The sequence below is a fragment of the Episyrphus balteatus genome, chromosome 2, assembly GCF_945859705.1.
Source record: "Episyrphus balteatus chromosome 2, idEpiBalt1.1, whole genome shotgun sequence".
Classification (NCBI taxonomy): Eukaryota; Metazoa; Arthropoda; class Insecta; order Diptera; family Syrphidae; genus Episyrphus; species Episyrphus balteatus.
In genome coordinates, this window is record NC_079135.1 from 5,573,595 (window position 1) to 5,590,393 (window position 16,799).

General features: G+C 29.3%; 1 protein-coding gene across 9 annotated transcripts in view; it reads right to left on the bottom strand.

Annotated features, from left to right (window-relative positions):
* LOC129909888 (serine-rich adhesin for platelets) overlaps positions 1-16,799 on the bottom strand; it is a 408,462-nt gene that overhangs the window by 133,200 nt on the left and 258,463 nt on the right. For 8 of the 9 annotated variants that reach the window (XM_055987033.1, XM_055987034.1, XM_055987032.1 and 5 more), the window contains 3 exons: positions 11,724-12,316; positions 8,141-8,233; positions 806-2,155 (listed from right to left, as the gene is read on the bottom strand). In XM_055987033.1, the coding sequence (XP_055843008.1) occupies positions 806-2,155; positions 8,141-8,233; positions 11,724-12,316 (2,036 nt within the window). The remainder of the gene's footprint in view (positions 1-805; positions 2,156-8,140; positions 8,234-11,723; positions 12,317-16,799) is intronic. The other variant, XM_055987036.1, reaches the window with a different exon arrangement.

Genomic DNA, 16,799 nt, shown 5'->3' on the forward strand with positions numbered 1-16,799 from the left:
TCACTTTTTGTCAAAATAAAATAATGTTGAGGTTTCGCAGTGTTTGTTGAATCAATTGTATCCTTTTATAAACGTAAAAGAATGATATTCCCTTATGAATAAGTTGCATGTGGCAAAAAGGTACTTTTCAGGAGAGCGTTTTGAATGTTTGGCTTACAAATCAATGCTAATGTCATTTTTCTTCTATACCTGTAATTCATAAACCGCTTCAAAAATGATTTTTGAAACAAACATTCGATTTGTTTTCTTACTTAACCGTCAGTGAATTTGCTTTGTCATCGAATAATATCACACAAGGGTTTCAAGACCCCCGTCCAATTTACAAATCATTCCCATAAGCAAAGCTTATTTTTAAGCTTTAAAAACAAATATTTGACAAAAAAACAAAATAGCAAACACGCATGCGAGGACGGAAACAAAACAAAGCAAAACAACACAACTCTTTTTTTTTTTAACATTTATAATATTTTTAAATTTTTAATTTTTATTTTAACACTTTTTAAATTTTTTTTGTTTGTTTTTTAATTTTTATAAATTTAAATAATAATTAATAAAGATAGATAACAATTATTTTAATAATTATAAAAGCGCATCACTAGATCGACATGTATCTTATTATTATAAGTAAACATTAGGAAGAAAGAGAAAAAAAAAAATATAATAATAATGAATTTTAAAACCCTGTTGTTTTCTTATTCTCTCTTGAAAGGGGTATTTATAAATGTTCCTTAAACTTAAATAGTAATTTATAAAAACCAAAATAATAAATTTAAGATCGTTTGCTTGTATTTTTCTTATACCACACCTAAAAATATTCTCTCAAACTCCTTATGAGCCATCAAGAGATCCTCTTTTGTTACTTTCAAATCTTCAAATTTTGATATCGGATTTACGGGTTCATGGGGCAAGAAGAACTTCGTATGGGCAACTGTCATTGAACGATTACGCGACGCACGAAGCATCGGAACTTTACGTTCCGGTGTACTCTGTGGGGTGTTTACAAAAACTGTCATGGCACGAATTCTCTTCGAAGCGTCACGTTCACGTCGTCTAATCATCAACGGCGTCGTTGTCGGGGCAAGGTTTGAATTCGTCGACATACTACCAAAGTCACAGTCATCGAATACTTCACTAAAATCGGATGCGTTAGCGGGGGACAAAAGAGCTGATGGAGTCACCGGAGAAGGGGGAATTATTCGCACTTCCTTGGCAGAGCAGGATTTCTGAACGTAACCCACTTCGTCGACGTTGTAACTGAAGTTTTGCTGACGCAGATGAGGTTTCGGCGTAACGCAAACAACGTCAGGCATATTACTATGGTCAAAGCTCTTATGCGGCGTCGATGGTGTGCTATGGCGGCTGTCAGATGTGTTACTGTGATTTGTCGAAATGCCAAAGTACTTGGCGTATTTCTCATCGACCAATGGCGAACGCATGGAATGTCGGTAGCTGTTGCGTTGTGACGTCGGAGCACTCGAGACTCCACTGCTGCTACTCGTACTGACTTTTTTCTTCCGAAGTTCGACCCCTTGCGATGGTAGATTGTCATAGTTTTCTTTGCCCGAGTCATTCAGAACATCACAGTTTTCGTCATCTTTGCTGTTATTCGACATGGGCATTGACTTGTGGTCGTACTTCATGCATTTGTTAGTGTTCAACGGACTGAAGCTACTCCTCTGACTGTTCTCAATAAACGGTGATTTGATTTTGTTGATCTTTTTCACCGGCTCCCCAGAATTTATATTGTTGTCAAGAGAGTTGCCATTGTTGTTGTTGTTGTCCTTAAAAATATTTGGCATGACAATTTTGCCAATTGTTTTCAGCTTGAATCTAGCTTTTGGGGCAACTCGGGAAGTTGGTGTGGTAAAGATTGGGTTTTCTTCAAACACCGATAGGGATGTGGTTTCTTCGATAACAATTGGGGTAGTTGGAGTGTCTTCGTAATCCATTGGAACTATGCTGCTTCTTGGAGTGATCTGGGAGGGCGACGATGGTGAGTGATTTATGATGACACTGCTCGAAGATCCACGACGTTCTTTGCCAGGAGTGTGAGAGCGGGTTACGGGCAAAGACATACAGCAGCGGTTGTTGCGGGAGTCTTGACTTAGGCTCGAGAAGAAACGTAAACGTTCCGAAACGGGCAGGGATGACGGTTCTGGAAAATGTTTTTGTTTGTTTTTCTTATGTGTTTCAGGGCTTATTGTTTTGCTAGTTTTTCTAAATGTTTGTTTGTTTTTTTTTTTTGTTTGTGTTTCATTTTAAATAGTAAGTCTAGAAGAAGACAGTTTAAGTGAAATAATTTTATTTCCCTCTCAAACCATCAAACTAGACTTTTAAGTGAAAAATGGTTGATATGAAAAATCGTGGAGCTAATTGATTTTTTTTTTAAATATTCATAAAGTTTCGCATTTCATTTGTTTTTTTTTTTTTTTTTAAATTACATAATTATGAAACACAACGACATTGCTGGTGATTTCCACTATGCATTGTGCAATAATTTCGTGAATTGATATTATTATTATTATCTATGTAAAAGTTCTTATTTTTTTTTACTAAGATAAGACCGAACTTCTTTGATAAATTTAATAAAGCAAAGTTGTTATTTTAAGGCATAGTATAAAATAAAGGTAGTATTTTTTAAAATATATTTTGTTCACTCTTTTTTTTTGTGATAAGATAATAATATTGTGAAAGTTATTATTAAATATATACGTCAGTTTGATAATAAGATATTAATATTTATGATTCTAAAAGTGCAGACTATAGAAGTTTAAAGGCGATAGCCCTTCACCAAAGTTTAAGTGTTTATTTAAGTTGCAATTACTGTTTGATTATTTTTTTCTTTTCGATTGAAAATTATTTTAATTGATTGTAGGTGCCTATTATATTATCAAAATATTTGTCTTTTTTTTATTATGATTTTTAAATAGGAGTGAAAAAAAAAAATAATGGTTGTTTATTTTGTTGAAAACACAGCATTTATTAAATCAGGCATTAGGCCAGTCATTATGTCGGAAAAAACGGCTTAGAAATGCAAAATGACCGAGAAAGCTAAATTTTGGATATGTTGTAGAGGATGCTTAAAAATGCTTAACTTGAAGTTTTCGACCAAGATTTCCTATGAGCTTTTTCCGCCATTTTGAAAAAAAGGATAGAATTGGTTTTTTGACAATAACTCGGCTATCTGACGAGATGCGAAAATTTTACAAGGAGCTTTTTTGTAGCTTTTAACGAGTTCTACAATTCATGCATACACATTTTTTGTGTATCATGAACCGTTTTCGAGATATCGATTAAAAAAGTCAAAAATTTAGGACATGCCATTTGTTTTTTGACATAATCTATTTTTGGGTGATGAATATCGAAAAAATTATTAAAATAAAATTTGTAGACCACATTCACACCTACAATGTCGTATTTTTATATTTTTTTTTTGGACAAAAATTACGACTTCCAGCCGGCCGCAAAGTCGTTTAGTCCGCACCCACCGCCAAGCAAGCCGCCAGTTCGGTTGTAAAAAAAACAATCATTCATGTTTTTTTTAATGTTTATATTATTATATCAGTAACTCATACATACAAATGTATGTACTTATTTAATAAATAATGAGAAGAAGATGGTAATGGTTTTTTTTTTAACCCTAATTTTGTAAATACAGTATACCGGCTTTTTGTGTTGATTGTGCATTTTGTAATTTGCTTCAATCTCTATATTATTTAGTTCATCAAAATTGCAATTAGATCAGTGCCAATAATTTTTGAAAATAAAAAAAATTATTAGCAGCATATGGGTGGTTGGAAAATTAAGGATAAATGGTATATGAAAAGGGAAAAATAAATTGCAGACAAACTAATTGGTGGAAAAGGGTGGATGGGCGAAAAAGTGGGGTTGGTGTCAAAAATCGCGGTTTTTTACGATTTGTGTCAAAAGTAGACCTCCTATCGAAAAAAGTTAAATGCAAAAGTTGTGGATAATAAAAGTGTCATAACTTTTACTCAAATCATTTTTTTTATATAATCTCAAATATATTGAAAAAATGAAAAAAATACGATATTTTTATTTTTTATTTTTATCTTTTACCAAAATGGTTTGATTTTAACAAATCTTGGTTAAAAATTACTTTGTTATGTTTTATATCTATGTTTTTTGAGCAAAAAGTTAATTTTTGGAATGTTGACGAATTTAATTTGAAAAAATAGCCTATTTTTTAATCCAAAAAGTTTTTGATTTTTGAAAAGTTTGGAATACAGTTATTAAGATTAAAACCTTTTATTTAAGATTGTATGGAAAAACTTTACTTTTGTTTTAGAAAAAATTGAGAAAAATTGAAAAAAAAAAACAATTTTTAAGATCGATTTTTCCGTAAATGACAGTAATACTGGCGAGAAATAATTTTCCATAGAAACCAAATTATACTTTTCTAATGACCTTCGACCTTCTTATTTTCAATCTAGCATTAGAATAGCTCTAACGTGCAAAGTTTTTGAGATATTGAATTTTGAACGTTCAAAATACTATTTTTGTGATGTATTGGCATTGTTATATCTCAACGTGATGTGATAGAATTTTTCTGACTAAAGATTCGAGCTCAGCATACAAAAAATCATTAGAAAAATATACTTTGATTTCTATAAAAAAAAACTTTTTGACTAGTGAAATCGAACAAGGCATTCACCCACCCCCTTTCCCCCAATTAGTTTGTGGGCAATTTATTTTTCCATTTTCATATACCATTTATCCTTAATTTTCCAACCACCCATATGCTGTTAATAATTTTTTTTATTTTCAAAAATTATTGGCACTGATCTAATTGCAATTTTGATGAACTAAATAATATAGAGATTGAAGCAAATTACAAAATGCACAATCAACACAAAAAGCCGGTATACTGTATTTACAAAATTGGGGTTAAAAAAAAAACCATTACCATCTTCTTCTCATTATTTATTAAATAAGTACATACATTTGTATGTATGAGTTACTGATATAATAATATAAACATTAAAAAAAACATGAATGATTGTTTTTTTTACAACCGAACTGGCGGCTTGCTTGGCGGTGGGTGCGGACTAAACGACTTTGCGGCCGGCTGGAAGTCGTAATTTTTGTCCAAAAAAAAAATATAAAAATACGACATTGTAGGTGTGAATGTGGTCTACAAATTTTATTTTAATAATTTTTTCGATATTCATCACCCAAAAATAGATTATGTCAAAAAACAAATGGCATGTCCTAAATTTTTGACTTTTTTAATCGATATCTCGAAAACGGTTCATGATACACAAAAAATGTGTATGCATGAATTGTAGAACTCGTTAAAAGCTACAAAAAAGCTCCTTGTAAAATTCGCATCTCGTCAGATAGCCGAGTTATTGTCAACAAACCAATTCTATCCTTTTTTTCAAAATGGCGGAAAAAGCTCATAGGAAATCTTGGTCGAAAACTTCAAGTTAAGCATTTTTAAGCATCCTCTACAACATATCCAAAATTTAGCTTTCTAGGTCATTTTGCATTTCCAAATGTATATAATGACTGGCCTACATACATGTTTTAATGGCCATCAATTGTTGATATCAAATATGAAATTTTATTTCCTAAACCAACTCGAAACTTGCCTTCGGAAACTGAACTTCACCTCAAATTAAATGAAGTGTCGAAATATGAAAAGTGAGAAATTTCGCTAAGGAATTTTGATCAGGGTCCATTCACAGCTTCCTAGATCAGTTTACATCAGCAACATCAACGACTTTGGACTTCTCTAAATACTTTTTTGAAAATTTGCACTATATAAACTATAACAAGTAACAAGTATTTTTCCACGTTAAGTCGGACTCAATTAAAGATTTTTACGGTCACTGATGTAGTTGATGAAAAAAGCTCTGAAACAAATCACGGATTGCCCGAAAAATACTGACGAAATCCATCTTTGTTTACTTTTTTCATTTAAACTTCTCAATCTTAAAATATAAGAAAAACTTAACAATAAGTAGTAAAAATTAAGTGTCATGCCGTATTTTTTTATTTGTCGCAAGAACGCAAGAACTAGGTTAATCGATTTTTAATTTGGAAATTATTTCGACACAAACTTTATTGTAATTTATGGCTTAGAAAATTATTAACTCTTACTTGAGGATATTTGTGAATTCAGATATTTATATTGTAGACAAAAATGGCAGTTACTTGATTTTTGTACTCAGGGGGCGATATGATCCCGAAATTAACCGTCACTTGCATTTTCTTTTGTGAAGGTAATGGTATATAAGCTTTCAAAATTTGTATTCATAAATATTTCTTTTGCTGATATTCATAAACAAAAAATTCGGCTTTCAAAAATGATTTCCGCAGAAAAGTTTGATTTCTGTAAGGTAAGTTAAAAGTTTTCAAAAACATTAAAGAGGGAATGAAGCTCAAAAAGGCCCAAATCTCGTCCGCCACGTCCATTTAAAGAAAAGTAAGTTATTTCTGGTTTAAATAATCTTTTGCCAATTGAATAAACAGTTTTTTTTTTCAAATAAATTTTGACTATCGTAGGTAGATCAAATTTTCCTTTAAAAAAAATCACAGGATGCAGAGAAGAAAAAGGAGAAACTTTATACCATTCTATGAGAAAAAAGGGAGAAAAATATTTCCTCCTAAACTTATCGAAGATCATAAGGCAAAGAAGTGAGAAAAGACTTATTTGAAATATTATTATGTTCGAATCATAAACTATACGGTTACATTATTTTACTTTCACCAAAATTTAATTAAATTAAAAATAATGAAAAAGTTAAAACCTTCTAGGAAATATCATGGATTACCAAGGCACTTCTATGTCCATGATAATTTGATCAAGTAAAAGGGAAACTCTTAAAAAAAAAAAAAATTATAATTGAACTTGGCGCTAGACGATCTAATAACTTTCATTCTTTTTTTAATTTCCTGCTTCAATCTATTTCCATGATAGGTGTCAGTCAGAGTATAATCAAAAACAAAAGAAACACTCATTGTATAAGTTACACCATCGTAGATCATTGTTCATATAAAAATATTGAATGCATTTTCTTGATTTCTCAATAATAAAAACAAAAAAAAAAATTTCATGAATAAATTAGTCACACTCCCTTGGATTTTTAAATAATAATAAAATTGATGATGGAAATAAAGAGCATGCTATTATCAAAACCACCTACAAGACAAGTTATTAAATTACAAGAAAAAAATCCAAATTAAAATCCGATGAAAAAAAAAAAAACAAATAAAATAATAAACAAAAGATGTTGGGTAACTATGGTGTATACGTAACTTTTTTTTCGCGGGAATAAAACTATATTCAATTTTAGTTATTTTTCTTTATAATAATTGCAACTCAACAAACACTTTTACTGATTTATGTATAATTCCTCGTTATAAGAGAGTAGTTTTGTTTATATTATTTTTTTATAATTTCATGCTAATCATATTTATTTTTATCAACACAAGAAAAAAAGGCATCGTGCACAGTGCAAACCAAGAAACAACCAAAAAAAAATTGTGTAAATAAAAATATTAGCAGGGAGATGCGGATTTATTTTTTTGGTTTTGTTTATATTTATGCGTTGGTGTTTCATAATTTTTGAAATGCGTTTACAAAATCGTGCAAACTCACAATATTTTTAAAATTGTTTTTCAATATTTGAGAATATTTGTTGTATTTTTTTCTCTCTAAAATGAGGTGATATTCGGATTCGATTAAGTGTCGAAAAAATTTTTTTTTTAAAGAAATTTATAAATTTTTCTTCACTTTTCTGTTCACAAAATGTTTCTTTTAATTATTTAATATTTTAAATAAGTAATCTAATTTATTTGCTTAACTTTTTTATTTGTAGGTAAGACAAATCAATAAGGTTGTTAATTTTTAAAAGCACACATCGAAAACATCACTCAATTATAATTTAATTTTATAGTTCATAAGCAGCAAAAAAAAAACTTAAAACATTTCATAAACATTTCAATGAAGAAAAAGCTTCAAAAATTTCAAAAATTATAAAAAAATTAGTTAGTAAAAAAAATCAAATTAAAGAAACACAAAAAAAAAAAAAAACAAACAACATTTAAAAAAAAGTGCAGAAAAATGGCAATTGGCAAATTTTTGTTATTTGCTAGGATAATTTATGCTTACCAAATTCTTCATCAGGATTATCAGTGGGATTGTTGGGAGTTTTAGGTTCATCTACTGATGGTGTTGGGGGCGAGGTGGACAAGCGACGGAAAGCTAAAAAAAATACAAAATTTAGTTTCAGAACATTAAATATATCGTTACTTAGAGCCGTTTGCTGAATAGAAACTTAAGCATTTATGTACAACATAAATCCTTATGTGACAGTTTACGCAGAGGAAAAAGTAGAGAATAAGTGTTTATGTTCAACATAAATTATTTTGTAAGTTTCGATTCAGCAAATGGCCCTTAGTACCTTAATAATTTAAGAAATATTATTTAAATATATGTAATTATATAAAAATTTTATTTTTTTATTTCAAAAACAGGTTATACTTTCCATTAATTTTGTAAAAAAAAAAATACATTTTTAAAAAGATGATTTTTGCTATGGTGTTTTTTTTAATAAATTTTAAAAATATAAGAAACTGTCATTATAAAAGCTAGTTCAGACCTAGTTGTAAGTTATTTTTAAATTAAAGGAATCAATTGGATTTAATCAAAGAAAAATTATTGATTTCTTTATAAAAGTGAATTTTAGGGTTGGGGTAGAAATAATGTTTCGATCATAACACTGTATTTAAAATACTGTTTCAATATTATATTAAAAAATCTATATTTTAACATACGTTAAAAATTTTAAGAATAGAAATTTAAAAGGTATTTTTTCAAAAATTAGGATTATATGTAACTTTTTTACTCTGACTATATCATACCAAAAAGTTCCTATTAATTTCATTTTTACAATAAATTGTAGTTTCAAATAGGTAATCAAAATCTTTTTCTCTGTTTTTTTCAACATTTTACATGCATTGATTGCTTTAATCTATTATCAACTCCATCAAACTTTGTGTTATCTGTCAAAACTTCCACGAGTATTTGAGCATTTCGTTTTGCTCCTTCTGCGTTGTACAAAATTTAAGTATTTGTTTTTTTTCCAGATACAGAATTTTGTAATATAGTATTAAAATATATTCATACATTATATAAAATAACATTACTCTTGATCTACAAAAAATTTCGTTTTCGAAAAATTGATTATTTAAGAAATTTTTTTACAGAATTGGTAAAAAATTGTAAGGTAAAATAGAAATCATATTAACAGAAATTAATGGTACTTATCGTCGTCAAAATTTTGATTTTCTAAGCTAATCTTATAAAAATATCTGACTCCAAATACTTTTCTTTGCTTTGAACGAGGCTCAAAAAGTTCGGGTTGGGTTCGATATCCCGCTTTTTATATTCCCGTTTTTTAAAATCCCGCTTTTAAAATTCCGTTTTTCATTATCCCGCTTTTTAAAATCCCGATTTTTATAATCCCGTTTTTTACTATCCCGATTTTGCAAGCAAAACTAGTTGTTTTATTTTAAAAAATCGCGCGATTTTTTAAAATAAAACAACTAGTTTTGCTTGCAAAATCGGGATACTGAAAAAAATTAAAAAATGAGAGATTGTTCTAAACGCATTTAATTAAAACCTTTAACAAAAAATATAATATATAAAAAAAATAAGAAAAAGTAAGGAATGTGATACTAAAAAGAAATCAATTAACAAACTAATATTTTCTTTAAATTTTCAGAAGAACAATCAAATCGTGATAATCTCATAGATTAATAATAACATAAAATGATCACAACACCTTAAATTAGTACACATTACATAATCAAAAGAAATTTCATTTAAATATATTTCAACTTATATTTGGATGCATTTCAACAATTTTGATATTTAAATAAATGAAATTTCTTTTACTTGTGAACTCAATTTAAAGCTTTAATCATTTTATGTTTTTATAAAAGAAATACCGTTTTCAAAATGTGTTGAAGGTACATATTGTGTGGGCTTTACAAAATTAGTTCTACTAATTTTTTGTCTATTTCTTATGATTTTTTTATTTGTGAATTAAGCATGTATTTTGTAAAAAAATCGGGATTTTCGGATTTGACGGGATTTTAAAATGCGGGATTTCCGAAAACGGGATTTAAAAATGCGGGATTTCAGAAAACGGGATTTAAAAAAGCGGTATTTTAGTAAACGGGATTTTGAAACTTTTTTTTCGGGATTTTCGAAAAACGGGATTTTAAAAAGCTCGAGGTATAAAAAAGGTAGGGCAAGCCTCATTACCTACTATTGTGGTCATGGAATGAGCTGAACATTCGAAAACCCAATTTTACCGAAAACCGATTTCTACCTAAGAACTTTTTTGTAGAAAGTTTGAGCCCCTACAAGAATACATCTTGCTAATTTGAAAATAATAAATTCTGAGTGAGCTAGAAAATTTTGAAAAAGTAAAAAATGTGTTTATAAATTTGTTTAACTTTGATCACGAAAAGTACAGAAGACCTTTTTTGTAGAGCAAATCTGTTTCTCACAAGAATATTTCTTGCCCGTTTGATTGTTAAAATTTTTAAATTTGTTTCAAAATTAAGAACAAAAAACGAATTTTTGATGATTTCCGCAAACATTGGACCTCAAATATCTTTTAGATAAATGAAAAAGTGTTTAAGACCTTTTTTGTCGACCGTTACATTTCCTACAAAAATATGTAAAGAAATTTGCTAAAATGTCGATTTATAAAAAAATGATTTTTTTTTAATATAAGATTGATGTAAAAATGCAAAATTACGAAGCGGAGGATTTTCCCATTAATATTAACAGCTCATATTTGGTGAGTATAATATATAGGTGTCAAGAAAGTAATTAAGATAAACCTATTATATTGACCAGCAGCGTAAGTAATTTCCTATTATTCTAACAATCAATTTTAAATTTTCTAACAATACTACACTTCGCGGCAATATTTTTTCTTCAGACATTTCCCTATTTGTTTTCAATAACCCATTATCTTCTTTGTAGCAATTTAAATTGCCATAATTCTTAATTGTTTATTTATATTTCTACTTATTCGCATACTTTTCCAAGTTCTGTAGGTAACTATTTCATTTGTGCTTGTTCAGCAAAATACGTGATTTTTTCCATTTTTCGTTTGCTCATTTATTCTTTAATATTCTGAATGCAACTTTTGCGTATGTGCTTTATGTGAATGCACGTGTTTTTTTTACTTATTTGCTTTCATATACAAAATCTGATTAAAAAAAACAGTAAAAAAAAATTTACTTTAAATAGAAAGTAGCTTATTTCATATTTTTCCTTTGTATTAAACATTACAACAGTAAATGTTTAAACAATAATATAAAGAAAAAAAGTCCCCTTCTCAAACTAGTTTATCATTTTTATGCTTCACAATGTGTAACAATTTGTATCTGTTCTGGTGGCATATTTCATTTAATTGTCCCCTTTTTATTACTTGTCTTCAAATTCCCATCTAAACATCTCTAAGTTTATTAATCAACTTCCTACTGTCTTTTCTTCTTCTTCTAGAAGACTAATAACCATTTAACGATTTTCTAATTACAACAAAATGAAATAATGACAGTTCTTTTTTCTTAAATAAAGTGTTCCAGACAATAAACACTAGACTGTAATTACTTTTTTATCTTAAAAAGAAGAAAAAACAAAGAAAACAAAAAAAGTCTAAAATACTTACTTCTTTTTGCTATCGGTGACGCTGGAACTTTTTCATCCATCATTCGATTTGCTTTTGTCTTCTCTTCTAACTGCTGGAACATATTGGCACGTGCCTTAACACTCGCCGAACGTCCCAATCCCGATCCTTTTGTAGTAGTTTCCATTCCACTCTCATCCTCACACAATGTCAACGAATCGTCACGTGGTAATCGTTGTTGATTACCATTTGCCGATGTCCCATCACTACTCATCATCGATAACGAATTATCGGCGGCGGCTTTTGGCGAACTGTCATCCAAACCCGACGACGACATTTCAAAATTTTTACCCGTTTGTAAGCCGCTATCACTACTTATCGATACACAATTCAAATCGGTTACCGAACGTGGTGAGAATAAATCGGAAACTTCACGCGTTGACGGTGATATCGATGACAAACTGCGTGGTGAGATTTTTGCTGCTACTGCTGTGGATGATGATGAACTGGCAATAATTGTACCAGATGTTGTGGTGGCAGCTTCTGCTGCTACTTTTCCTTCCGGATAGTTCAGTGAATCAAGTGAAAATGCCGACTTGAAAGTGTCGAGTGATCCAGAAGTTACGGCTTGTAAGCTGGATATGGTAGTAGAACAGAAGAGAGAAAACAAGATTGTAAAACAGTTTAATAGGAGTTTAATAGAAGCAAAAAAAAACAGAGACTCGTTATTAAACAGTTAGGAGGCGTTCTAGTTATATTTTTTGGTGCAGTAATTATATTTTTTGGGTGCCTATTTTTGCTCTGTTTATGATGATGCCTCTTTGCGCGTGGGAAAAAATAAATAATACACAAAAAAAAACGCTGTTGGTTTATTTTGAATTTTCTATTTCTGAACCAAAAGAAAAAAGAGAGAAGAAAAGAAAGCAATTTCCTCTTTAGAAAGAGAGACAACTACGACGACTCGAGGTGTCGATAGATAAGGTGAAATGGGGAGGGGAATTTTCAATACACTTTGCACATTTTCAACTTATTTTTAGAACATTTCTCTATTTTTTTTCCTCGTTTACACTTGGCGATAATTGAATGCACTTGTTTGCAAATTACAGCAAACAAATCGATTAAAATCGATTATCGAAAAATAAGAAAGGATCAAAGAGAAACAACAAAGGTAATTTGGAATGAGCGCGCACTTTAACGTTCGCAAATCATGACGACCAAACTGAGACTAACGGTAAAAAATGACTTTGGACTATACGAAAATGCGGAGCGGTGTGATATCTTTTACTTGGTCGATGTTTTCGCCGCGCCACAGTCAGCAGCGCCAGCTTTTTGGTTGTTCTTTCTTTTTTTTTCTTCTATCTAATTTCTGTTTTAATGTTTTTTGCTTTGTTTTTGTTGTTTTTTTACGTAATTAATATAAAATTTTTAAGAGATTTTATTTGGTCGATTAACAATAAGTTTTTTTTTTTAAACTGATATGAACGAGGTTGGGTTAGTTTCTTTTGTGTTTATCGATTGTTTTTTTTATCGCAAAACAACACTTGTAAGACAGACGATAATGATTACCGTCCGACAAATAAAAACAACGAATATGGGTTTTATATCTTTTCCAATTAATCACGTTTCGACTGATTTTTTTAAAATTTTGTTTGCAAAATTTGTAAAAACAGAAATTGCATGCAAATTAGAAACGCCACGCACGAAAATCAAGCGACCTAGCGATACTAGCTAAATTAGATGTGATTTTTTGTGAGAGAAAAAGATGTTTATTTGATTACGAGAGTTCTTGGTATAGAAAAGATTCTTTTTGGTCATTGAGTTGGCGCAATGTTGGAAAAACTATCTACATGTCCCACTCCGACTCTCTCGGAGAAAATACTGTTTTTTTTTCCGAGGAAAATTGAAAATAGTTTCTAAAATAAAAAACTAAAACATTTCAAAGCTGATTGGTTTGTGGCGATTTGTGGTAGCGCGTTCGAGGTGATCGTGTGGCTTTATGGCATGTCGCACGCGTGAAGATCAAAAATAGTTTCTCATGTGTTTTTTTTTTGTTGTTATTTTTGTTTCTATTCTAATGTTTATGTATCTAAATTACTTTTAAGAGAGATAATATTAATTTTGTTGTAAGAAATAGTTTTTCGAAATTTACACATTTGAAATGAAATGACAATTAGTTGCTTGGTTTTTGAAAGTCATATATTTTCTAGGTTTCAGTGTATTCTAATTTTGAATATTCGAATTAATTGGAATATGTTTGGAATATGCGCAAAATTGTATTTTCTTCCCGCGGTAGGCATTTGAATGGACACTAGAGGCTTAGACAAAGAATCAATATTTTTTATTCAACTTTTTTAGAAGAGAAAAAACTAAGAAAAAATGTTGTAAGTTAAGTGATGTAACCAAGATGGATTCCAGACATTATTACTTTATTCAAAGTATTTTAAAATTTCAACGTTTTTTGAGTTTTCGAAACATTTTTCAGGAATGATGATAAGGTATCTGAATAATGCAACTTAAGAATAAAAGTGAGTCAGGTAAAGTATCACACGTTTAAGGAATCTTCGAACTTAATACATAATACAGGTTGGAAGAAAATTGGCCAAGAAATCTTGGACATGTGCGAAACGAATTGCTCTTACTTCTGAGAATAAAGAGTATTGTGAAAATTAGTATGAAAAGTAGCTGTAGATTTCAAGTAGAAAAATCTCATAGTCTAGAAAATCTAGAACCGAGAGGGTCAGCAAAATTAAAAATGTAAATTAAAAATGTTTGCATTCAAAAAATATTTATTGCAACTGAAAAATATTTGCATTGAAAAAAAAAATTGTAGGTATTGCAAATAAAAATATTTTGCATTAAAAAAAAAAAACAAAAATTTTCTCCATTGAAAATAAAATTTAATGCAAATTTAATATATATTTTTTTAATATTCGTCAAATTTCTAACAATTTTGATTACTTTGCCTTACATTAGCTATTTCAACTATAACATTGAAACTAATATAAGACCAAACAGTCAAAATTGTAAGAAATTCGATGAATATACAAAAAATATTTAATGAACACATTTTGCATTGAATTTTTTTTTTCAATGCAGAAAATTTTTGATTTGAAAAAAATATTTATTAATGCAAAATATTATTATTTGCAATAAATCCGAAATTAAATAAATACAGGCACTTTGGGAATCTTTGAACTTGCTTAAGAGGGTGAAATATAGTTTCGATACCAATCATAAAAGTTCTAAATTACTTCCTATAAGTACCAGATTTCTTATATTTTCTGGAATATGACGATTAACATAAATAGATAAACTTCTGAATGAAAATGAATTTCAAAGATTTTGGCATGTAGCAGGCGTAGAAAGTTTATTGAACTGATAATCTTTTATTAGGAAATATAAATACAACTCAACTGACTAACAATATAAGTAAGTATAGTACATTGCACCTACCCTTATCCATCATATCAGCTGAGAGTTTTATTTCACAAAGGTAATGTGAAGGAAGTTTGCACAATAATATTTTAGCGATATCCTGTCAAGGCGTGGGATTGTAACCCTTTAAATTAAATTTTTTTTAAGTTCAATTTTTTCGACTTCACGACTTGCTTTTATGGCAGAGAGAATTAAAAAATTCAAATTTTCGGTTAAAAATACTAGCCCAAAATTGAGCCCCCAAAATCCAACAAAATGGGTTATTTACTGAAATTTAAGTGTTCCAGTTAAGAGGAGCCGACTGTAGACACTGCTTGGTAGAAAAAAAAATGGACTAAATTATTATTTTTAATTCAAACCAAAACATCATGTACCTAATATTTCGTTTTCTTTTTTTTTGTACCCCCATCTAAAAATCACAAACTTGTATTTCCGAAAAAAGTATGTTAAACAATAATATTTTGAAATACATTTATCATATCCAATGTTTTTGAGAACAAAATTAATTTTGAAAAGACACTTAAATGGAAATCTTAAAGATTTGGAAAAACAAATATTTTCGAGTGATATAATTCAATGTCAAAAGTATTCAGCACCACGGAAACTGATTTTTAAGATTTTTCAAAAATTTAAAAAAAGTTCGACTTATAAGAAAAATATAAAAATGTGTAAGCACAAAAACTTTAAAAATAAAAACAAAAATCGACAGTTATGACGAATGTTGGAAATAATTAATTCACTTTCGATGTCCTTCTACTGTACAAATCGATAATTTATCGAGATTATCAGTGATTTGACACTTTTAAGACAAACCGCAAGTTTATACCGACACAAAATTTGTTTTAAACAAATTCGCTCAAAGAATATGACGAACAGTAAATTTTTTATATTCCTTCACAGAAATTGTTGTTAATGATTCATTCCTTATTCAAAATCAAGTTTAAATAAGTAAACAAGGAAAAACTTTGCTAGAATTTTCCACAAATCATCACTAATTATCTTAGTTAGTTAAGTCTTTCTTATTGAATTCTTCGAAATTACCATATCGATTATTGCTTCCTTATTAAATTATCTTTATCCATTTTCTATAATCCTTGTTTTTATCCTTTAACAAAATATAACAAAAATCCACTGACCGAAACCGAACCAATCCACACACTTTTTCAAAAACGTAACAACTAAAATCACATAACAAAATATTTTTTTGTCAACTCAGTCAGTTTCAACTTATTTTCAATTATTCTTAATCTTACGATTCTTTTTTGTTTATTTTTTTTTGTTTTTTCTTCCTCAAGAATGAGTAGAAAGTAGAGGGTAGTAGTTGTGACAGAGACACTAATTTATTGAGTACAGAGGTAGGGTTGAAAATAATAATAATAATTTCATATAGGTTTGTCATAGGTCGTCAAAAGGTTTTCAGACCAAACACAAATAAAGTATACTTTTGCAAGAAATTATTGTTATACAATAAAATTAAATTAAGCCGATTATTATCAATCGAATCGAAAGTATTGGAATGCGCCAGTTATGTAGTTGTTTTTAGTTCTTCTAAAGGAATTTCTGAACAAGAACTACTTGTTAAGTTTCACACTTCTTAGTTCAGTTCACTGACTAAGACTGTCAATACCACCCTTTTTGTGATGTGAATTTAAAAAGGATTATCGGCCTTTGAGGTGGTTTGAG